General features: G+C 47.5%; 1 protein-coding gene and 1 non-coding gene across 3 annotated transcripts in view; both read right to left on the minus strand.

Annotated features, from left to right (window-relative positions):
- The window catches only part of TBC1D31 (TBC1 domain family member 31), a 102,663-nt gene that overhangs the window by 23,662 nt on the left and 54,721 nt on the right, over positions 1 to 24,280 (minus strand). For both annotated transcript variants that reach the window (XM_063924436.1, XM_063924437.1), the window contains exons 13-17: positions 18,865 to 19,044; positions 10,625 to 10,857; positions 10,384 to 10,536; positions 9,058 to 9,286; positions 8,104 to 8,238 (exon numbers count right to left, since the gene is read on the minus strand). In XM_063924436.1, coding sequence (XP_063780506.1) covers positions 8,104 to 8,238; positions 9,058 to 9,286; positions 10,384 to 10,536; positions 10,625 to 10,857; positions 18,865 to 19,044 — 930 coding nt within the window. The remainder of the gene's footprint in view (positions 1 to 8,103; positions 8,239 to 9,057; positions 9,287 to 10,383; positions 10,537 to 10,624; positions 10,858 to 18,864; positions 19,045 to 24,280) is intronic.
- LOC134931306 (U5 spliceosomal RNA) lies at positions 5,742 to 5,862 on the minus strand. Its single transcript, XR_010179086.1, has one exon. It is a non-coding gene; the product is annotated as a U5 spliceosomal RNA (small nuclear RNA).

The following is a 24,280-nucleotide window of genomic DNA, read 5'->3' on the forward strand; positions in this document are numbered from 1 at the left end:
TAGGTCACACAGACAGCCCTTAACCACAATGCTGGGTTATTGGTAAATAGCAGGTACAGGATTAATGCAGGAACACAGGCTAATGCAGGTGTTAGGAGTCTCACCTCAGGAGCTAATGTAAGTACTGTGCATCTGCACAGCACTGTATCACAATATACAGTAGGGATGGATGCAGTCACACATCAGGTCGGAGGTTACACCTCCATGCAGACCTTGGGTCCTAGTGCCCGGCATGTATTTCAGAGAGAGAAGAAAGTGCAGACTGCTGCCGCTACTCTCCCAACAGTAAAAAGGTAACAGCAAACCATCATATGACAGTACACTAAGGAGGGCAAAACATGTCACTAGAGTGTAAAAACAAAGTAGAAATCCCAAATGATTTGCCCACCCTCAACAGATATTAGTTACTTTTTCATACGTTCATTAGTCCCTTTTCTCTGATTCCACAGGGAGGGAGGTTCTGGAACCCTAGGCTGTAAGAGGCTCAGCCTTGAGTTTGGACCCTATACTGGTCTACATACAATGTGTAAACCAGCCCCCATCTCTACATCCCCTAACCTGCCAGGAAGCTAATGATATTGATAACCAAGCCACCCAGGATTGAATAGAGAATAGCACAAGATAGAACAACGTTCTCCAACAGTGGAGCTGGTGAGCTAGAACTGTGGATCTGAACAGGCATTGGTGACCTTCCCAGATCAGAACATGCCAGTATGCATCTTTGATGTCTATTGGAGACATTATTACCATGCTGTTTACCATTGACATCCAGTACTCCATCTTGAACCTATCCACCTGAAGTGGACAAGTTTTATAGACTGAATGCAGTTCAATAACTACTCCGTATTCCTATCTTATTAAGCCAAGGTAGGTCTAATAGAGACCTGGCTGCATCAGACTTAAGGATGGCTTTACATTTTTATCCCTATGCCTATCAGGGCTATCACTGAAGACCCCAACTTTTGGGTTCATAAGAGTGGTGGTGGTCAAGTGCGTAGTGATAACTAGGAAACCCTTCCCTAGGTAGGTGTAAGAGGGATCTCATTGGGAAGAGGAAAAAAGTTCTAGCCTACATGCTACCTGGACACTGGCATCAGGTTTGGTCCACGCTTTGCATAATAAATCTTCCAGCTGATGAGGAGTGAAGGAAACAGACTTTTTCCTCCTTTCAATCAGTGAATTGTCGGGCACCTTGAACTGCCATATAAGGGAATCCTCCACAAAGCATGAGAAATCTTGCAGGATGGAATCCTCAGCCATCTAACCTTCCTTCTACGAGGAACAAACAGAGCCTACCAAGGCCTAGCTGAAGCAGCGGATTACCAGATTCCTGCTAAGCAGTAGAAGACCTTAACAATGCCCTGTATTGACCTGAAGAGCCGCTGGCCGTCTGCCTTACATACATAGTGGCAAAAGTCTATGTTGAGCCTCTTACCACTCCTAGCATCATCATATGCAGTATATGGAACATTAATTTGTTTATATTTTTTTCTTTGCACTATTGGATAGAATATGTGTGTGTGTGTGTGTATATATATATATATATATATATATATATATATACACACACACACACACACACACACACACACACACACATACACACACACACACACACATATATGCACCTACCCCTGCACCCCCCATTTTTACACCACGCCCCCGCAACGCTCCATCTCCGCCTTGCCGCGAACAAGAGGCGTTGGTATCTTCTGCGGGCGCATGGGCAGGACTGGTGCTGCACCTGCATTCGTAAACATTCTGGTTGGATTGCTCTTTGCAATCCAACCGAAAATAGGATTTTGGTACTTACCAGGTAAATCCTTTTCTTTGAATCCATAGGGGGCACTGGAGTACTCTTGGGATATGGACGGGTGTAGCCGAACAAAGGCACTGAATATTTAAATTTAGGACTCTCCCCCCCCTCCATATCCCCGAGTACCTCAGTGTACTCTCTCAGTGTTTTTTTACTGAGCGAACAGGAACTATATAGAGAGGTTGACAATGGAGAATACCTATAACATAACGGACAACCACAATGTTGACCCATAACCTTACTGTCAACTAAACAGTTGACACCATAACCATAACATAACGGACAACAACAATGTTGACCCATAACCTTACGGTCAACTAAACAGTTGACACCATAACCGATAGAACTTTATAATTTGAACCAATCGGTGAAAATGTGTTACCATAAGCTCCTCTGAGCTTAATATCAATCAAGTAAAACTTGTTACCCTAAGCTCCCTTGAGCTTAAAACAACCCAGGTAAAACTGCTCTGGGTGGGCGTCCAGTGCCCCCTATGGATTCAAAGAAAAGGATTTACCTGGTAAGTACCAAAATCCTATTTTCTTTATCATCCACTAGGGGTCACTGGAGTACTCTTGGGACGTACCAAAGCTTCCCTCGTGGGCGGGAGAGCTGTTTGATACTTGTAACAGTAGGCAGGCCAAAGCTAGATGCTGATGGCGCCACCATTCATAACGTGTAAACGTGCACGGCTATGTAGCCGCGTCGTAGACGCTCCACGACCCGCTGGGTCTGACATTCCCACAGAACCTGTGGGATGAGCTATTACTGACGTAGGCGATTGTAACTTAGCCTTAAAGTAAGCCTGACTTGTAGTCATTATTATTATCCCACTGGATAATGTCTGCTGAGAAACTGGCTAACCCCAGTTGGCAGAATCATAGAGAACAAACAACGTATTGATATCACGTACTGTAGACATTCGGGACATATATAAACGCGTAATGCGTGTACCACATTCAGAATTCTAGAATGTGCTGTCCACACAGGAACCACTATTGGTATATTGATGTGAAGAATACGAAAGCGGAATTCGTCCGAAGATCTGCTTTGTCATGAGAAAACTCAAATACGGTGGCTTGGAATACAAGGCACCCAAATATGAAACCAAAACCCTTGCCGAAGCCAAGGCTAGAATAAAAATGTTTTCCAAAGTGAGAAACTTAATCCCCATTTGTTGTAAGGGTTCAAAATATGAAAACTGTAAGAAATCTGAACCCAACCTCAAGCCACCTGGCGCTGTAGGTGAGATAAATAGAATCTGAACTTTGGTGACACCTTGTATAACGGTGTGTACAGACGCAATAAAGACAAACGTCTTTGAAGATAAGTTTACTACACAGATACCTGCACCCTCCGTGCAAGTAAACGCAGTTTTCCATACCACCCCGTTTAACAGAATACGGATAACTTGAAGGATGATGTCGGAAACTTCCGAGGTTTACGACTTATGTAAGCACACGAAATTTTGTAATAATGAGCTGCCTTAAGCGGTCTACTAGCTCGTAACCTGGTTGGTATAACCGACACTGTAATGCTCTATTTCTTAAGAGGGCGGTTTGAACCCTCACCCCATCAACCGCAGCTGCGGTACATAGGTAACAAGTACATAGGTAACTATGGGTAAAAAAACGTTCCCTGATGTACCAGGTCGGACGTATTATGAGCGGCCCAAGATCGTGTGCAAGTATTCCTTGGAAATTCGAGAAGCAACTTCTCTGACACACATGAGATACCATCAGTATGACTGTGACGAACTGTCTTATGATCCGTTTTGACAACGGAGAGAGAGAGAGAGCAGCGGAAAATGGTGGAGCCAGATACACGATGCTGAATGACCACATGAATGTGAGAGACTCCACCGCCACTGCCCTTGTGATCTGTTGTTTTGTACACATACTGAGCTTTTGTAATTGTGGCGAGATACCATCATGTATACCTGAGGGTAACCCCCTTCTGTGGACTCACATATGAAACACCTCTGGATTTAATGTCCAGTTTTCAGGATCCAAATTCTGACGGGTGAGATCATCTGTCTAACAGATGTCCACTCACGGAATAATCTCTTGACATTTTCACATAATGGTGTTCTGAGCCATTGAGGATTGGAGTTACCTGCCGCATTGCCATGCGGCTTTTTTGTTCTCTGTATGCAACTGCCGTTGCGTTGTCTGACTGCCCGTGGTCAGACTGAAAGCGAAGCATGTAGTGCATTGTAAAATTCACGTAGTTCCAGGACATTTATCGACAGCAATCTATCGTGTTTTAGAACCTCTGTCGCTGATTTTTTGTAAACTACAACTCCTGAACCTCTGCGACTCTCGTCCAGACACCCTCGCCCCTCTGTGGGAACCGCGAGTGAAGGGCGGCGAACTAAATCGCTTAAAACGCATTATTATCTTAACTAGGTGAATACACCAATGTACCGTTAGTGTGCGTGAATTGCACTAATTACTAGATGTACATTTGTTCTTGCTGGTGTAGTAGGTAAATGCTTTGAATTACCGTATTTATAATCTTACCTAGGAATTGTGAACGTGATCTGCCACCGCAGTATACATTAGTAGCGCAAGTTAGAGGAACTTTGTTGATACAGAGTTCTTATGAGCAGATCATCTAAGATAGAGAAACTCTGTTGCGACAGAGTTCTTATGTGAGATGAACTATCATCTTCCAACATCACTTTGGTAAATACCAGAGTATAAGAAACGGTAGACCTGAAATGGTTAATGGTTGTGGCGATTTGCAAACGCTAAAACCTGTGATGAACAAACCGGAATGGGTATATCTGCATTGTGCAGATCAAGTGCAAGTATGCAATTTTGTGGCTCCAATCTGCCAATACTAACCGCAGCAAATCTATTTTCAAACTGCAGTAAGTGACTTGCTGATTGAAACTGCGACGTAGCTGTATGGTTTTGTTACCCCAAACAGAGGGGAATAAGCAACCCTGACTCTGTTGTTGTACTACTGCCTGTATTATAAAGACAGCTGAAAACCCAGCAGAGACCAAATGACTACCTGCCAAACCGTTCGACTGAGGCAGTCATGTCCTTTAATTTGTAACTAGCTGAGACCTCCATGAGTTGAAGTCTGGAAACCCCGCAAAAGTAACATGTAAAGACGCGCTTCCACAATTGGAAAAGAGATCATCAAACTACTGGCTTGCTGACCGTAGCGTCCTGTCGTTACAAGGCGTGAGTGTTTTGTACCACCGCCTTGAAAAACTGAAGTCTAAAGGGATTAAACGCCGGCACAAGTATTCCGTTTTGATACTGGATGCGGTAATGGCTGAATATCAAATTTAGGACCAACAAGCTGTGGCCTTGTCGTGCTGAACTAGCGACGATGAAAAGTGAGAATCGAAGTACCGTCGTTAGAAGAGGCTTTACAGATATACTCTGCAGCTTCTTTTAACAGTAATGTCATTGTTTCCATACATAGTCTAGTGACCCAAATGTTTCTTGGGTCTTTATAATGTTTGACACAGACGCATTTACCAATGGCGGATGGCGTCATCTTGGAAACGATTAAATAGTGGTCAAAGTCTACTAAGTGTAACAATGGAGACATTGACTCACTGTAATTTATCAATGTATGTTGGCAACAACCCTGCACTATCTGAGTGCTGGTCTAATGTACCCTTCTCACTCGTAGTTATCGGTGTGAGATTTGACATAGAATCGTGCATTAAATTATAAGACCAGTTAAATAAACACTATGGTACCCAAAGGGAAATTGGCCCTTTGGAAAGACTGTCTTTTGTTAGAGCTGGCGGAATAACTTCCGAGACTCCGATGTTTATTTGAATTGCCATTAAAATAGGACTTGAAAATTATTTTTAGTCTGCGCTAGCCTTACTCGCTATGCAGACAGACACCACAATAGGCAACGGACAGCCATTGCACGCCTTATGACGTTATCATGTCATATATATATTTTATTGCTGAACAGCATATTAATATTAAACTCATGGTTGTTTCTCTCTACGGAAATCTTTAGTAAAAACCGAAAGATTTATTGGCTGTGAAGAGAAACCAGAGTAATCTTTATGTGAAAAGCAGTTCACATGGCCTATGAAACCCGAACCAAATTCCTACTAACACCCCTGCGCCTCTGGTGGCTTAGAGATGTAGGGCAGGAATGTTCTAGAATTATGTAAAAATACAGTTTACATGGCTAACTTATGCTGACCAAAAATTCCCCCTAACACCCCTGCGCCTCTGGTGGCTTAGAGATGTAGGGCAGGAATGTTCCAGAATTACAAACTGGAAAACAACAGGAAGCATGGTTAAAATGGCCCCTTTGCCATGCTGACCGTGATAATCACAGAACAAATTACAAATTTTCCAGTGTTAATCTAGCCTATTATACAGTATAATCACAGGCCGGGTACAACACATGCTCTATGAATAAATATATATATATATTCCAGACATTAATATATTTATACAGCATCAATATATAGGCTCAATAGCCTTTTTACAATGTTAATAACAGCCATTAATATATAGGCTCAAAAGCCTATTATACTGCTACATCACAGACAGTAATATAGATTTAATAGCCCATTACTATCAGGCCATCCTTATAAATATCTTATATTTAACCTGGCAACTTCCACCGGGTCTCTTCCCCCCACCGTCTCTGTACTGAGACTGAGAGAGCTGCGGCGGCCGACAGCCTTTGTCATCACCTGCACTGAGGTCTGCTGTGGCCGTTGTGAGGGCGCCTGAGTGGGGAGAGCAGCGGCGTGCCTGGAGCGCTTTCCACCGCTGGGAAACACGGACGCCGGACGGAGCGGCTGATAAATATGGTTTTCCCCCTGCTCTGCTGTGTCTGAGTGGGGAGAGCAGCCACGTGCTGTGCGGCCGGACGAAGCTGCGGCCGAACGGAGCGCTCACCGTCTTTGTCAGACCTTGTGCGGAGCGGCTGATAAATATGGTTTTCCCCCTGCTCTGCTGTGTCTGAGTGGGGAGAGCAGCCGCGTGCCGTGCGGCCGGGCGAAGCAGCGGCCGAACGGAGCGCTTACCTTGTGCGTAGCGGCTGGGCATAGCGCGTCTGAGCTCCCCCTGCTGTGCTGCCGGACGGAGCTCAGTATGAGCGCGAGGCATGTTAACCCCTACATAGCGGGGCGGCAGCCTGCGCTGACCGCCCCGTTCCCCAGCCTACCTTCCTTGCGACGCTGTAACTCCTGGCTGTGACGGGGCTTCTTGTGTGTAAGCTCCGTCCAGTTTCAGTGAAGTGAGTCATGGCTGTGACGGGGCTTCTTCTGTGTAAGCTCCGTCCAGTCTTCATTGATGTGACTCATGGTTGTCATTCTGTAGTCCTGGCTGCAACGGAGCTTCTTTGTGTAAGCTCCGTTCAGCTTTGTAGTCCTGGCTGTGACGGGGCTTCTATGTGTAAGCCCCGTCCAGCTCCAGTCAGCGTCCCAGTGATCTATGGCTGCGACGGGCTTCTTTTGTGCAAGCCCGTCCAGCTCTCTAGTCCTGGCTGCTCTTTTAGAAGCAGTGAGCTGTCTGTGGCTGTGAGGGTGCTCTTTGTGAGGACCGACACGCCATGCTGTCTGTGGCTGTGAGGGTGCTCTTTGTGAGGACCGACACGCCATGCGCTGCCCCTGCAGCGGCACTATCCCGGACCCATGTTTTTCCAGAAACTGGGAAGGGATGTGCTATGTGTAAAAATAAAAATTAAAAATAAAAATCCAAGTGTGGGTATACCACAAGCCGATGTTCGTGCTGTGAGCACCGAAAAAACACTGAGAGAGTACACTGAGGTACTCGGGTATATGGAGGGGGGGGGAGAGTCCTAAATTTAAATATTCAGTGCCTTTGTTCGGCTACGCCCGTCCATATCCCAAGAGTACTCCAGTGACCCCTAGTGGATGATAAAGAAATTAGCCCCATAATAAATGGATATAGGTTCGCTAGATGATTCTGCATGAACGGTGTATTTCTGAGCTGAATTATATACCTTGAATAACTGAAATGTTCATACTTAGACTCTGTCCCGCATGACAATTATATCGTCCTCGGGAAGCAGTTATTGGGAGGGTGGTCACAGCAACTAACCAACACGCTGTGCTTGGCATGTTCTGTGTTCTTCCACTTGTCTTATACCCTTAGGGTGGTGTTTTAAAGTGGGTGTGGGACAGCTACAGGAAAGGCCAGGGTAAGTCTGGACAGCACGTTTTATATCCACACTTCATATAGACAGTACGTATGTGAACATTTACTTTGTTATAATACTTTATAAAAGGGTCCCAGCTTTTGAATCAAATCCCCAACCTTCTGGTCTCTGAGATCGGCCTCTGATTCCATTAATCTCCAAAACATTTGATCTTTTAGGTCAGCCTTCCTCTGATTGGCGTCCATCTCTCCTTTCACTTCCTGTGTCTCCGCTTCCTGCTCTTTAGCCAATTGCTGGGAAATAAAACACATAATAAACTTGTGGAGCTAAACTGGTGGACAAAGAGGTAAAGAACATGCTTGTATAACAGTCTAGATGAATAGAATAAAGACACAATTATTCTCCTCAGTATGTAAGCTTTGAGGCATAGGCGGAACTACTAGCGTTGCAGCCGGTGCACTGCAGACGGACTCGGGCCTAATTCAGACTGGATCGCTGCCGTCGGAAGCCCAGTGAGATGCTAAAAGTATCTAAGGGCTGCGATCGCCTCTGTCTGATTGACAGGCAGAGGCGGTCGCTGGAGGGGGCGTGCCAACAGCGTTAGAACGCCGTTGCGGGGGCGGGCCACGGCGGTTGTGTGACGTCACACGCATCTGTTGCCGACCCGTGCGGGGGGAGGTGGGGCAGAGCCAGACATGCGGGGCGGACTAGCCCTGTGCTGGGCGTCCCCCCGCACGTCTGAGAAACTGATCGTAAATGTGCTAAATTTAGCACATCTACTGTACGATCAGATCTGAATTACCCCCTCATTACAGTACATCACAGCCTAAAGAAGAAGAAGGCGGCAGTTCAGCTGGAGAAGAGGAGGAGGAGCACTCCCATTTCCCATATATTGGGTACAGGATTACTGAGTAATGAAACAACGTGGCTATGCTCCTGCTAGCTGCAGCAAGTTGCCCTGCCCCCGAGGTCTGTCTTACCCTGCCTGACGTGTCATACTGATACTTATTAGCACATTTTATTTATTTACCGGTCTCTATGTTCATCCTGTACAACGCTGCACACATTTTTAAACGCCTTTTAAATAAAAGTTAATAAGAATTTAGTACTACCTGTTCAAAGAACCGTCTCTGGGCTTCCAGCTCCATCTTCCGGATTTCCACATCTTGCACTACAGCCGCCTTTTCCCTTTCCCGCACGCACGTTTTCCGTTCAATGGTGTCGTCCAGGCGCCGAAGCTCCATCTTGCGCTGGTCCTGCTGATATTTCATGAAGCGTCTTCTTGCGGCATCTAGGAGCTGAAGTTCTTTTACTTTCAGCTCTCGTTTTACACTTGCCAGCCTAGGAACGGGGGTATATATATATATATCAGTCATGTGACCTAGGCAGACATCCAGCAACATTCTATGCTACTCTGAGTTAGCCCCGAAGATCCGCTGAGATGAGCATATTCGCCTGGGATTTGTAGTGCACATAAAAAAAACAAAAAATTCACAGATTACGGTCTTACAGTGTGAAGGTGAGGAGACAACTTTAAACACAACATTGTGACCTGTGTCCCACAATACCTGGAGTTCAACCTATATTGCTCATCACTGCTGTGACAGGCATTTTTCTGTGGAGCAGATCAGAGTTTCGGGCTTATGATATGAGTGGTGACCTCCATCAGATGATCTGTCTGCAGCATTAAAAGGTTACAATATAGGCGGGCAGCAACCAGCTTTTAGGACAGGGGTGGGGAACCTCAGGCCCGTGGGCCGTATAAGGCCCGCAAAGCCACTTGATCCGGCCCTCCCAGGCTCACCTAACCAAGGGAGATGCCGGGCGCCCACTGAGATTATGTTACTAGCGGGCGCCCGGCTTCCCCTCAGCAGCAGCTGGAGGCAGGAACTCACTCCTGAGCTGTGGCTTCCGGCTCTGGCAGTGTGCGTGTGTGCCTGTGCAGTGCTATGGGAGAGATGTCATGACGTCTCTCCCATAGTTCTGAGGAGCGGGCAGCCAGGCAGAGGGCAAGGGTCCGGAAGCAGGAGCATGGCTGGTGAGTATTGTTTTTTCTTTCTTTTAATGTGTGTGTGTGTGTGTGTGTGTGTGTGTGTGTGTGTGTGTGTGTGTGTGTGTGTGTGTGTGTGTGTAAGCGGCGCTACTAGGGGTTATATCTAATGGGGTCATATCTACTGGGGGCAGGCTAATTTTTAAGTTGATCATTTTTGTATGGCCCCCGAAGGATTTTATAAATATCCAAATGGCCCTTGGTAGAAAAAAGGTTCCCCACCCCTGTTTTAGGAGATGTAACAGTTGCCAGGATATAGCTGAACACGCTAGTGAGCCTGATGCTATCTGTCCCTGTCTACGGAGCTGTGTTTCGGCCCCAGGATTGGAATGTGTAAGACTAAACGCTGCTCACTCCAACCCCCCCCCCCCCCCCTCCCCAATATCACCTCTGCCTCTGCTGCAGCAGCTTCTGTTCCTCCTCCATTAGAAGCTGCCGCCTCTGCTGTTCTGCTCCTTGGAGAAGCTCCTGTTGCTGGTACCAGGCCTCGTCCTCTGCGCGGCGCTTTAAAGCCTCAGCTTCCATTTCGTGGGTTATTTGTCTGCAGGTAACACAGAGGAGAGAGTAGACGTCAAGGCGATCAGAATGGGTAAGAGACAATATGAAGCGGATCAGCTGACGCGGCATACCTCTCCCGTAAGTACTCCAATTCCTCTTGCCGGATTCTCCCCCTCTCCTGGCTCTGGTAATCCACAATGAACTTGGGGTACTTGTTGAAGATGGGATACTGTTCCTTTGTAAGAGGCGCAAACTCGCTGAGAAGGCGCTCGGGGTGGATACTGGCTGGCGTGGAATCCATGAGATGGTACGCTTCTTTAATCATCGCATTGATATCCAGATTATTCCGGTGATGGAAAAAGTACTAAGACGTAAGTAAATATACGGAGTGATGTATGGGAAACATTCCAGTGTCATAGGGGCTTTGCCACCTTTATACAACTTTATTAGGTTTCCACTAAAGAAGAAATTGGCAGTATAACAGCAACCCTCTTCATTTCACTAAACCTAAGTGATAGGGATAGGCACTAAGGGAGGAGGTTGGTGTTAGGCTGCGGGGAAGGGGGGGTTAGGTTTAGGCACCACCAGGGGAAGGTTAGGTCTAGGCACTAAGGGGGAGGGTTAGGGCTGCGGGGAAGGGGGGGTTAGGTTTAGGCACCACCGGGGGGAGGTTAGTGCTAGACACTAAGAGGGGGACTTTGGGGTTAGGCTGCGAGAAGGGAGGGTTAGGTTTAGTCACCACCGGGGGCAGGTTAGGTGTAGGCACTAAGGGGGAAGGTTAGGGTTGCGGGGAAGGGGGAGGGGGGATCAGGTTACTAAGGGAGGAGGTTAGAGTTAGGCTGCGGGAACGGAGGGTTAGGATTAGGCACCACTGGGGGGAGGTTAGGTCTAGGCACCAAGTGGAAAGGTTAGGGATAAGAGGAAGGGGGGGGGGGGGGGGGGAGTTAGGTCTAGGCACTAAGGGGGAGGGTTAGGGCTGCGGGGAAAGGGGAGGGGGATTAAGTTTAGGCACCACCGGGGGGAGGTTAGGGTTTGGCACTAAGGGAGGAGGTTAGGGTTAGGCTGCGGGAAGGGAGGGTTAGGGTTAGGCACCACCGGGGGAAGGTTAGGTCTAGGCACAAAGGGGGAAGGTTCGGGCTGCTGGGAAGGGGGTGGGGGGATTAGGTTTAGGCACCAGTGGGGGGAGTTTGGGGTTAGGCTGCGGGAAGGAAGGGTTAGGTTTAGGCACCACCGGGGGGAGGTTAGCGTTAGCCACTAAGGGGGGGGCGTTGGGGTTAGGTTCCAGCAAGGGAGGGTTAGGTTTAGGAACTGCCAGGGGGAGGGTTGGGTTAGGCACTAAGGGGGTAGTTGGGGTTAGGCCGCGGGAAGGGAGGGTTAGGTTTAGGCACCACCGGAGGGAGGGTAGGGTAAGCCACTAAGGAAGGGGGGAGAGGGTGACATTGGGGTTAGGTTGCAGGAAGGGAGAGTTAGGGGTGGGGGGGTGGGGAGAGGGGGGAACTTATTTACATCGCCCCTGTTGGGATTTCAAATATCGGGATGCCGGCGTCGGCATTGTGATCATACTGAACCCCACTCCGCCATATTGTCAGGAAGATAAAATGTTGCTAATATCCCAATAATCTGGCTGCAGTTAGGAACTCATTACATAGTAAGGGCACAGAGATGATATAATGAAAGAAGTGTTATTAGGGGGACTGTAAGTTGCCAGGTGGCTAGTATTGAAACCAAATCCCACAGCATGGCAGAATGATTCCACTTTTTTTGTCTAAACAAGCAAGGCCGGACTATGTGGGGTACTACAACTCTCACACTAACCTAGCTACTGTGTGTGTGCAGGTCAGGGCATGGCAACACTCATGTCTATATTATACAATTTATCAATATGATAATCTATGTACTGTGTCAGGGGCAACGGCAGGAATTTTAGAAGGGGGCAGCACATGGTGGGCATCTAGTAAGTGCGATGTATGTAACACATCAGACATCAGCAGGCCAGCAACCACTGAGCTGAATGTGGGCTCCATACAACAGTCCAAGTCACCTGCCCTGTGGACCACTGAAGCAAGTGCGGGAACCTTGGGTAGATACGGAAGACCCAAGCATCGACCATGGACGTATCTATACACACTGGTCGCCTTAAACGCTGCATGGTGTATGTAATACAGTATTAATAATTAAAACTATAGACAATCTATATTGTATAGGCTGTAGGGGAGAGTCTTAAAAATTATCTTTCTGCATCAAAGATATTTATCTCATATAAACAGCATAAGCAGTCAGTAAAATGTTAAACAATCCACAATATATATGCATACAGAGTATAATCAGTTGGAGACAGAACTGAGCTTTCTCTAACGTCCTAGTGGATGCTGGGAACTCCGTAAGGACCATGGGGAATAGCGGGCTCCGAAGGAGGCTGGGCACTCTAGAAAGATCTTAGACTACCTGGTGTGCACTGGCTCCTCCCACTATGACCCTCCTCCAAGCCTCAGTTAGATTTCGTGCCCGGCCGAGGTTGGATGCACACTAGGGGCTCTCCTGAGCTCTTAGAAAGTTATAGTCTTAGAATTTGTTATTTTCAGTGAGACCTGCTGGCAACAGGCTCACTGCAGCGAGGGACTAAGGGGAGAAGAAGCGAACTCGCCTGCTTGCAGCCGGATTGGGCTTCTTAGGCTACTGGACACCATTAGCTCCAGAGGGATCGACCGCAGGCCCAGCCTTGATGTTCGGTCCCGGAGCCGCGCCGCCGTCCCCCTTACAGAGCCAGAAGCAAGAAGATGGTCCGGAAAATCGGCGGCATGAAGACTCTGTCTTCACCAAGGTAGCGCACAGCACTGCAGCTGTGCGCCATTGCTCCTCTCACACACTTCACACTCCGGTCACTGAGGGTGCAGGGCGCTGGGGGGGGCGCCCTGAGGCAGCAATAAAAACACCTTGGCTGGCTAAAATACCTCAATATATGGCCCCAGGGGCTATATATGAGGTAAATACCCCTGCCAGAATTCCATAAAAACGGGAGAATAGGCCGCGAAAAAGGGGCGGAGCCTATCTCCTCAGCACACTGGCGCCATTTTTTCCCTCACAGCTCGGCTGGAGGGAAGCTCCCTGGCTCTTCCCTGCACAGTAAGAGGGAAAAGAGAGGGGGGGCATTAAAATTGGCACTGTATACTGTATATAAAAGCTATTAGGGACATAACTCAGTTAGTCCCTGTATATATATAGCGCTCTGGTGTGTGCTGGCATACTCTTACTCTGTCCCCCCAAAGGGCTTTTGTGGGTCCTGTCCTCGTTTAGAGCATTCCCTGTGTGTCTGCGGTGTGTCGGTACGGCTGTGTCGACATGTTGAATGAGGAGGCTTATATGGTGACAGAACAGAGGCCGATATATGTGATGTCGCCCCCTGTGGGGCCGACACCAGAGTGGATGGATAGGTGAAAGGTATTAACCGACAGTGTCAACTCCTTACATAAAAGGGTGGATGACGTAACAGCTGTGGGACAGCCGGCTTCGCAGCCCGCGCCTGCCCAGGCGTCTCAAAGGCCATCAGGGGCTCAAAAACGCCCGCTCTCTCAGATGGCAGACACAGATGTCGACACGGAGTCTGACTCCAGTGTCGACAAGGTGGAGACATATACACAATCCACTAGGAACATCCGTGACGTGATCCCGGCAATAAAAAATGTGTTATACATTTCTGACTTTAACCCAAGCACCTCTAAAAATGGGTTTTAGGTTTGGGGAGAAAAAACAGGCAGTGTTTTGTTCCCCCATCAGATGAATAAATGAAGTGTGTGAAAAAGCGTGGTTTCCCCCGTTAAGAAACTGGTAATTTATAAAAAGTTACTGATGGCGTACCCTTTCCCGCCAGGTGGATAAGTTACGCTGGGAGATATCCCCTAGGGTGGATAAGGCGCTCACACGTTTGTCAAAAAAGGTGGCACTGCCGTCTTAGGATACGGCCACTTTAATAGGTACCTGTTGATAAAAAACAGGAGGCTATCCTGAAGTCTGTATTTACACACTCAGGTACTAGACTGAGACCTGCAGATAGTGCTGCTGCAGCGTGGTCGGTGACCCTGTCAAACAGGGATACTAGTTGGCAAACATAAAAACATATTAAAGACGTCGTCTTATATATGGGGGATGCACAGAGGGATATTTTGCCGGCTGGCATCCAAAATAAATGTAATGTCCATTCTGTCAGGAGGGTATTAGAGACCTGTCACTGGACAGGTGATGCTGACTTAAAAAGCGCATAGAGAGCCTTATAAGGGTGAGGAATTATTTGGGGATGGTCTCTGGGACCTCGTATCCACAGCAACTGCTGGGAAGAAATAATTTTACCTCAGGTTTCCTCACAGACAAAGGTACAGTCCTTTCGGCTTCAGAAAAGCAATCGGGTCAAATGGCGCTTCCTTTCTGTACAGAGACAAGGGTAGAGGGAAAAAAGCTGCACCAGTCAGCCTGTTCCCAGAATCAAGATTCTTCCCCCGCCTCCTGTGAGGCCACACCATGACGCGGGTGCTCCACAGGTGTAGCCAGGTACGGTGGGGGGCCGTCTCAAAAATTTCAGCAATTAGTGGGCTCGCTCACAGGTGGATCCCTGTTTCTTTCAAGTAGTATTTCAGGGGTATAAGCTGGAATTCGAGATGTCTCCCCCCAGCCGTTTCCTAAAATATGCCTTGCTGACAACTCCCTCAGGCAGGGAGGCTGTGCTAGAGGCAATTAATAAGCGGTATTCCCAGCAGGTAATACTCAAGGTGCCCCTACTTCAACAAGGACGGGGTTACTATTCCACACGGGTTGGGGTACCGAAACCGCATGGTTCGGTGTCACCCATTTTATATTTAAAATCCTTGAACACAAAAATTCAAGTTCAAGAGGGAATCGCTCAGGGCGGTTATTCCAAGCCTGGACGAGGGGGATTACATGGTATCCTGGGACATCAAGGATGCTTACCTGCATGTCCCCATTTACCATCCTCGCCAGGAGTACCTCAGATTTGTGGTACAGGATTACCATTACCAAGTCCAGACACTGCCGTTTGGACTGTACATGGCACCGAGGGTGTTTTATCAAGGTAATGGCCGAAATGTTGATACTCCTTCAAAAAAAGGGAGTTGTAATTATCCCGTACTTGGACAATCTCGTTATAAGGGCGAAGTCCAAGGAGCAGTTGGTAGTCGGGGTAGCACTATTTTGGAAAGTGCTACAACAGCATGGTTGGATTCTAAACAGTCCAAAGTCACAGCTGGTTCCTATGACACGTCTACTGTTCCTGGGGATAGTTCTGGACATAAACCAGAAATAGTGTTTCTCCCGGAGGAGAAAGCCAAGGAGTTGTCATCTCTAGTCAGAGACCTCCTGAAGCCAAAATAGGTAGCGGTGCATCATTGCACGCGAGTCCTGGGAAAAAATGGTAGCTTCCTACGAAGCAATCCCATTAGGCAGGTTCCATACAAGAACTTTTCAGAGGGACCTGTTGGACAAGTGGTCCGGATCGCATCTTCCGATGCATAGGCTGATAACCCTGTCTCCAAGGACCAGGGTATCTCTACTGTGGTGGCTGCAGAGTGCCCATCTTCAAGAGGGCCGCAGGTTCGGCATACAGGACTAGGTCCTAGTGACCATGGATTCCAGCCTTTGAGGCTGGGAGGCAGTCACACAGGGAAGACATTTCCAGGGACTTTGGTCAAGTCAGGTTATTTCCCTACACATAAATATTCTGGACCTGAGGGCCATTTACAATGCCCTGAGGCCGGCAAGGCCTCTGCTTCAAAACCAGCCGGTACTGATCCAATCAGACAACATCACGGCAGTCGCCCATGTAAACCAACAGGGCGGCACAAGAAGCAGGATGGCGATGGCAGAAGCCACAAGGATTCTCCGATAGGCGGAAAATCATGTGTTAGCACTGTCAGCAGTGTTCATTCCCGGAGTGGACAACTGGGAAGCAGATCTTCTCAACAGACACGACCTCCACCCGGGAGAAAGGGGACTTCCTCCAGAAGTCTTCCAATAGGATTGTACACCATTGGGAAAGGCCACAGGTGGACATGACGGCGTCCCGCCTCAACAAAAAGCTATAAAAGATATTGCACCGGGTCAAGGGACCCTCAGGCGATAGCTATGGACGCTCTGGTAACACCGTGGGTGTACCAGTCGGTTTATGTGTTCTCCCCTCTGCCTCTCATACCAAAGGTACTGAGAATAATAAGAAGGCGAGGAGTAAGAACGATACTTGTGGATGGCCAAGAAGAGCTTGGTACCCAGAACTTCATGAATTTATATCAGAGGACCCATGGCCTCTGCCACTCAGACAGGACCTGCGGCAGCAGGGGCCCTGTCTGTTCCAAGACTTACCGCAGCTGCGTTTGTCGGCATGGCGGTTGAACGCCGGATCCTGAAGGAAAAGGGCATTCCGGAGGAAGTCATTCCTACGCTTACTAAAGCCAGGAAAGAGGTTACAGCAACTCATTATCACCGCATATGGCGAAAATATGTTGCATGGTGTGAGGCCGAAAGGGCCCCAACAGAGGAATTTCAACTAGGTCGATTTCTGCATTTCCTGCAAGCAGGAGTGACTATGGGCCTTAAATTGGGTTCCATTAAGGTACAGATCTCGGCTCTGTCGATTTTCTTTCAAAAAGAACTAGCTTCAGTACCTGAAGTTCAGACATTTATAAAAGGAGTGCTGCAGAGTCAGCCCCCGTTTGTGCCTCCTGTGGCACCTTGGGATCTCAACGTGGTGTTGAGTTTCTTAAAATCACATTGGTTTGAACCACTAAAAACCGTGGATCTGAAATATCTCACGTGGAAGGTGGTTATGTTATTGGCCTTGGCTTCTGCCAGGCGAGTATCAAAGTTGGCGGCTTTGTCTTGTAAAAGCCCTTATTTGATTTTCCATATGGATAGGGCAGAATTGAGGACTCGTCCCCAGTTTCTCCCAAAGGTGGTGTCAGCGTTTCACCTGAACCAGCCTATTGTGGTGCCTAGGCTACTAGGGACTTGGAGGACTCCAAGTTGCTAGACGTTGTCAGGGCACTGAAAATATATGTTTCCAGAACGGCTAGAGTCAGAAAATCTGACTCGCTGTTTATCCTATATGCACCTAACAAGCTGGGTGCTCCTGCTTCTAAGCAGACTATTGCTCGTTGGATTTGTAGTACAATTCAGCTTGCACATACTGTGGCAGGCCTGCCACAGCCAAAATCTGTCAATGCCCATTCCACAAGGAAGGTGGGCTCATCTTGGGCGGCTGCCCGAGAGGTCTCGGCTTTACAACTTTGCCGAGCAGCTACTTGGTCAGGGGCAAACACGTTTGCAAAAATTCTACAAATTTGATACCCTGGCTGAGGAGGACCTGGAGTTCTCTCATTCAGTGCTGCAGAGTCATCCGCACTCTCCCGCCCGTTTGGGAGCTTTGGTATAATCCCCATGGTCCTTACGGAGTTCCCAGCATCCACTAGGACGTTAGAGAAAATAAGAATTTACTCACCGGTAATTCTATTTCTCGTAGTCCGTAGTGGATGCTGGGCGCCCATCCCAAGTGCGGTTTATCTGCAATACTTGTACATAGTTATGGTTAACTAAATCGGGTTATTGTTGAGCCATCTGTTGAGAGGCTCTATTGTTTCATACTGTTAACTGTGTTTCATATCACGAGTTGTACGGTGTGATTGGTGTGGCTGGTATGAGTCTTACCCGGGATTCAAAATCCTTCCTTATTGTGTACGCTCGTCCGGGCACAGTACCTAACTGAGGCTTGGAGGAGGGTCATAGTGGGAGGAGCCAGTGCACACCAGGTAGTCTAAGATCTTTCTAGAGTGCCCAGCCTCCTTCGGAGCCCGCTATTCCCCATGGTCCTTACGGAGTTCCCAGCATCCACTACGGACTACGAGAAATAGAATTACCGGTGAGTAAATTCTTATTTTCTAAGTACACATTCTCCCACCTCATGGTAAGACACCTGTCTCTTCCTGCTGGCAGCTGCTCTCTGGTCTGGTGCATTGATTGAATGTTCAGACCAACACACACGGCAGACTTGGCAGGAGAAGCCATTGGGCATGTGCAGCAGCTCCTGTCCATCTCTCAATCTGCATGTTGTGGCTGCAGTTCTAGGAATATCATATTATACACTACTGCTACTGCGGTCATGATTTAAGTAGCAGACGGGATGGGGTTCCAAAACAAACCCCCTACCCCTACGTTTGCCAATGAGCTCTTGAAAATGGAATCGACGCTGGAGTCGATACATATTATGTATGCAGGCTGTTACAGGGTACAAGTATGCCGGCTGAGGATGTATTTCTGTTGTTTAGCTATGTAAAAAAAAAAAAGAAAGAAAAAAAAAAGGAATGATTTTATTTACCTGAAAGTCTTCCTTCTGGCTGCAGTGCAGTAACGGGGAGCGCGAGCTCAGGATATACGCCGCCACCGCCATCAGCAGGAAGGACGGGTGGTTGGAAAACACATTATCAAACAGCTTCAGCCACTCTTCCCGGGTTAAGACCTCAGAAAAAAGGGTTTCCAGCAGCGGCCAGGCATAAATCTGCAGAACAGAGAGCGTCATCACCTTACAGGAACATGTCCTACTCACACTCGCAGACGGTAATAATATACCCTAGGGCGCAATCTGGTATGAAGGTCAGTAGTGAACACTGATCCAAAGAGGTTTACGAAAGCGCAATGCATTCTGCAAACTCTGCTGTAAGTATCAGTAGCAGGAGAGCAGGTACTGCACCAGTGCCATAATATCAGTAGCAGGAGAGCAGGTACTGCACCAGTGCCATAATATCAGTAGCAGGAGAGCAGGTACTGCACCAGTGCCATAATATCAGTAGCAGGAGAGCAGGTACTGCACCAATGCCATAATATCAGTAGCAGGAGAGCAGGTACTGCACCAATGCCATAATATCAGTAGCAGGAGAGCAGGTACTGCACCAGTGCCATAATATCAGTAGCAGGAGAGCAGGTACTGCACCAATGCCATAATATCAGTAGCAGGAGAGCAGGTACTGCACCAGTGCCATAATATCAGTAGCAGGAGAGCAGGTACTGCACCAATGCCATAATATCAGTAGCAGGAGAGCAGGTACTGCACCAATGCCATAATATCAGTAGCAGGAGAGCAGGTACTGCACCAATGCCATAATATCAGTAGCAGGAGAGCAGGTACTGCACCAATGCCATAATATCAGTAGCAGGAGAGCAGGTACTGCACCAATGCCATAATATCAGTAGCAGGAGAGCAGGTACTGCACCAATGCCATAATATCAGTAGCAGGAGAGCAGGTACTGCACCAGTGCCATAATATCAGTAGCAGGAGAGCGGGTACTGCACCAATGCCATAATATCAGTAGCAGGAGAGCAGGTACTGCACCAGTGCCATAATATCAGTAGCAGGAGAGCAGGTACTGCACCAATGCCATAATATCAGTAGCAGGAGAGCAGGTACTGCACCAATGCCATAATATCAGTAGCAGGAGAGCAGGTACTGCACCAATGCCATAATATCAGCAGCAGGAGAACAGGTACTGCACCAGTGCCATAATATCAGTAGCAGGAGAGCAGGTACTGCACCAATGCCATAATATCAGTAGCAGGAGAGCAGGTACTGCACCAATGCCATAATATCAGTAGCAGGAGAGCAGGTACTGCACCAATGCCATAATATCAGTAGCAGGAGAGCAGGTACTGCACCAATGCCATAATATCAGTAGCAGGAGAGCAGGTACTGCACCAATGCCATAATATCAGTAGCAGGGGAGCAGGTACTGCACCAATGCCATAATATCAGTAGCAGGAGAGCAGGTACTGCACCAGTGCCATAATATCAGTAGCAGGAGAGCAGGTACTGCACCAATGCCATAATATCAGCAGCAGGAGAGCAGGTACTGCACCAATGCCATAATATCAGTAGCAGGAGAGCAGGTACTGCACCAGTGCCATAATATCAGTAGCAGGAGAGCAGGTACTGCACCAATGCCATAATATCAGTAGCAGGAGAGCAGGTACTGCACCAATGCCATAATATCAGTAGCAGGAGAGCAGGTACTGCACCAATGCCATAATATCAGCTGCAGGAGAGCAGGTACTGCACCAGTGCCATAATATCAGTAGCAGGAGAGCAGGCACTGCACCAATGCCATAATATCAGTAGCAGGAGAGCAGGTACTGCACCAGTGCCATAATATCAGTAGCAGGAGAGCAGGTACTGCACCAATGCCATAACATCAGTAGCAGGAGAGCAGGTACTGCACCAATGCCATAACATCAGTAGCAGGAGAGCAGGTACTGCACCAATGCCATAATATCAGTAGCAGGAGAGCAGGTACTGCACCAATGCCATAATATCAGTAGCAGGAGAGCAGGTACTGCACCAGTGCCATAATATCAGCAGCAGGAGAGCAGGTACTGCACCAATGCCATAATATCAGTAGCAGGAGAGCAGGTACTGCACCAATGCCATAATATCAGTAGCAGGAGAGCAGGTACTGCACCAATGCCATAATATCAGCAGCAGGAGAGCAGGTACTGCACCAGTGCCATAATATCAGTAGCAGGAGAGCAGGTACTGCACCAATGCCATAATATCAGCAGCAGGAGAGCAGGTACTGCACCAATGCCATAATATCAGTAGCAGGAGAGCAGGTACTGCACCAGTGCCATAATATCAGTAGCAGGAGAGCAGGTACTGCACCAATGCCATAATATCAGTAGCAGGAGAGCAGGTACTGCACCAATGCCATAATATCAGTAGCAGGAGAGCAGGTACTGCACCAATGCCATAATATCAGCTGCAGGAGAGCAGGTACTGCACCAGTGCCATAATATCAGTAGCAGGAGAGCAGGCACTGCACCAATGCCATAATATCAGTAGCAGGAGAGCAGGTACTGCACCAGTGCCATAATATCAGTAGCAGGAGAGCAGGTACTGCACCAATGCCATAACATCAGTAGCAGGAGAGCAGGTACTGCACCAATGCCATAATATTAGTAGCAGGAGAGCAGGTACTGCACCAATGCCATAATATCAGTAGCAGGAGAGCAGGTACTGCACCAATGCCATAATATCAGTAGCAGGAGAGCAGGTACTGCACCAGTGCCATAATATCAGCAGCAGGAGAGCAGGTACTGCACCAATGCCATAATATCAGTAGCAGGAGAGCAGGTACTGCACCAATGCCATAATATCAGCAGCAGGAGAACAGGTACTGTACCAATGCCATAATATCAGCAGCAGGAGAGCAGGTACTGCACCAATGCCATAATATCAGTAGCAGGAGAGCAGGTACTGCACCAATGCCATAATATCAGTAGCAGGAGAGCAGGTACTGCACCAGTGCCATAATATCAGTAGCAGGAGAGCAGGTACTGCACCAATGCCATAATATCAGTAGCAGGAGAGCAGGTACTGCACCAATGCCATCTCAGGCAGACGTACACCTTAGCTGGACAGGGATCATTACAGATGGAGACATCTCATGTTTGGGCGTCCTCTATTATGGGTGCATATATATTATATATTTATTATCAATTGTGTATACAGTGCACTCATATTCCACAGATTACTGTACTTGTCCATTTCCATCATTCCCTTCCTCAGTGGAGCTTACAAGTCTATAAGGGAGATGAATCAAGCAGTGTACAGATGAAGAAGTGCAGCAGTTGCCCATAGCAACCAATCATGTTATAGAATGAACTTGATAAATGCAACTGCTGATTGGGTGCTATGGCCATCTTCTCCAAACTTTCCACTGCTTGATACATGTACCCCACTATATTCCCTATCACATGTATACACACACACACACACACACACACACACACACACACACTACTTGTATATTTTGGAGTGTGCAAACATAGGGAGCATATACAAACTCCACACAGGTTGGAATGAAACTCTTGACCCCTGTGCTGTGAGGCAGCAATGCTAACCACTGTGCCACTCAAGCTGCCATAAAATAATCCATATACCAGGCAAAGTACAATGTTTAACTGCACGCTGTAGGTGGCATTCCATGACTGAAACATTAATCCAGAGAATGACATCCACAGTGCAGGGATTCTCTGCCTTCACCGACTGGGACACTGCTGCTGCATGCACTCTACCTGTATGGGAGCGAGGACAGCGCCCTCAAATTTCCACAGGCATCACAGGACCGTCTGGCTCATACAATAGACCCACGTATGTAATATTTTCTACTGACATTTGACTTCTAGACCAGTGATGGCTAACCTTGACACTTCAGCTGTTGTTGAACTACACATCCCAGCATGCCCTGCTACAGTTTTGCTATTTGGCCATGCTAAAACTGATGCAGGGCATGCTGGGATGTGTAGTTCAACAACAGCTGGAATGTCAAGGTTAGCCATCACTGTTCTAGACCATCACCCAAAACTGAGATTTTCCATTTTTAGAATTATCCTTTAAATAGAATTGTAACAATGGGGGTTATTCAACAATGTTAGCAAAATAAAAAGGCACACTAAAGGGAAAAACCATGTGCAGTGCAGGGGGGGCAGATGTAACACGTGCAGAGAGAGTTAGATTTGGGTGGGTTATATTGTTTCTGTGCAGGGCAAATACTTTATGTTTACACTGCTATTTAGAGTTCAGTATGAACATACCACCCAAATCTAACTCTCTCTGCACATGTTACATCCGCCCCACCTGCAGTGCACATGGTTTTGCCCATTAGTGTGCTTTTTTGGTTTGCCAACAACCCTTAAAAAGGCCCAATATCAGGTAGTTTTGATTGTGCTATTCTAATTGCTACGCTCTGCTGCCTAAATCCTAAAAATAGGATCCCCCTTATGTAAAATATAGTATTTCCAGAACTGTATCCATCGGCAGAATGTAATGCCGCCCGAGTCCGGAGGCTGGCCGAGCTCGGATGTTTTTTTCAAAGGGGCAATCACTTACAAAACAAAACCATGCCTTGTAAGTGATTGCTCCTTTAAAATAAACGTCCGAGTTCGGCCGGCGACTACGGCGGCATTATATCCTGCTGAATGTTTGCATCCTACAAAACGTTACAGAAAGAGGTCAAAAAGTAAATAGTAAATGGCAGCGTTAATGCAGACAATACATGATGCTAAGGGGTCTATTCAATTGAAGTCGGAACTGCCGTCTAGTTGGAAAGACGGCAGTTTCCGACTTTTTTAGGTCGAATCATGATTAGACCTAATTAATGGGGCTGCCGCTTTTCCGACTTGTCGAAAAACACCTGGATTGGCGGATTAGCCACGTATCCACGTGTTTTGAGGGATTTGGGGCCAAATCCGACAGGTTTTAGTCCCGCTTTCGACAATGTCAATTCGACTTAGTTGGATTGGCATTGTCGAAAACGGGCAAAACCTGTTGGATTTGCCCGCAATTTGAATACTGCATTGTCGGATCCTCTCCATCGGAGGGGATCCGACATGCATTGAATAGACCCCTAAGTCTAGAGGTATGACTGAAGGGGAACTTAGTTTATATTATGTTAAAGTTAAGAACAACAGATGGAGAAACATAAATTAACTGGTAATTTTAAAAGGACCACTAATCCAAAAACAACAAAAACCTGAGTCACCCAATCTACATTCTACATTTCCACAACACAAATGTGCCGGTCAGTATAGAGCAGCACCTCCCTCCTAGCAAAGCAATCTGCATTAGATGAGTGGAGATAGGGGGTCATTCAGACCTGATCGCTCGCTAGCTGTTTTTTTGCAGTCCCGCATTAGCATAGTCGCCGTCCACCGGGAAGTGTATTTTAGCTGTGCAAGTGTGCGA

This window comes from Pseudophryne corroboree, chromosome 5 (genome assembly GCF_028390025.1).
Source record: "Pseudophryne corroboree isolate aPseCor3 chromosome 5, aPseCor3.hap2, whole genome shotgun sequence".
Classification (NCBI taxonomy): Eukaryota; Metazoa; Chordata; class Amphibia; order Anura; family Myobatrachidae; genus Pseudophryne; species Pseudophryne corroboree.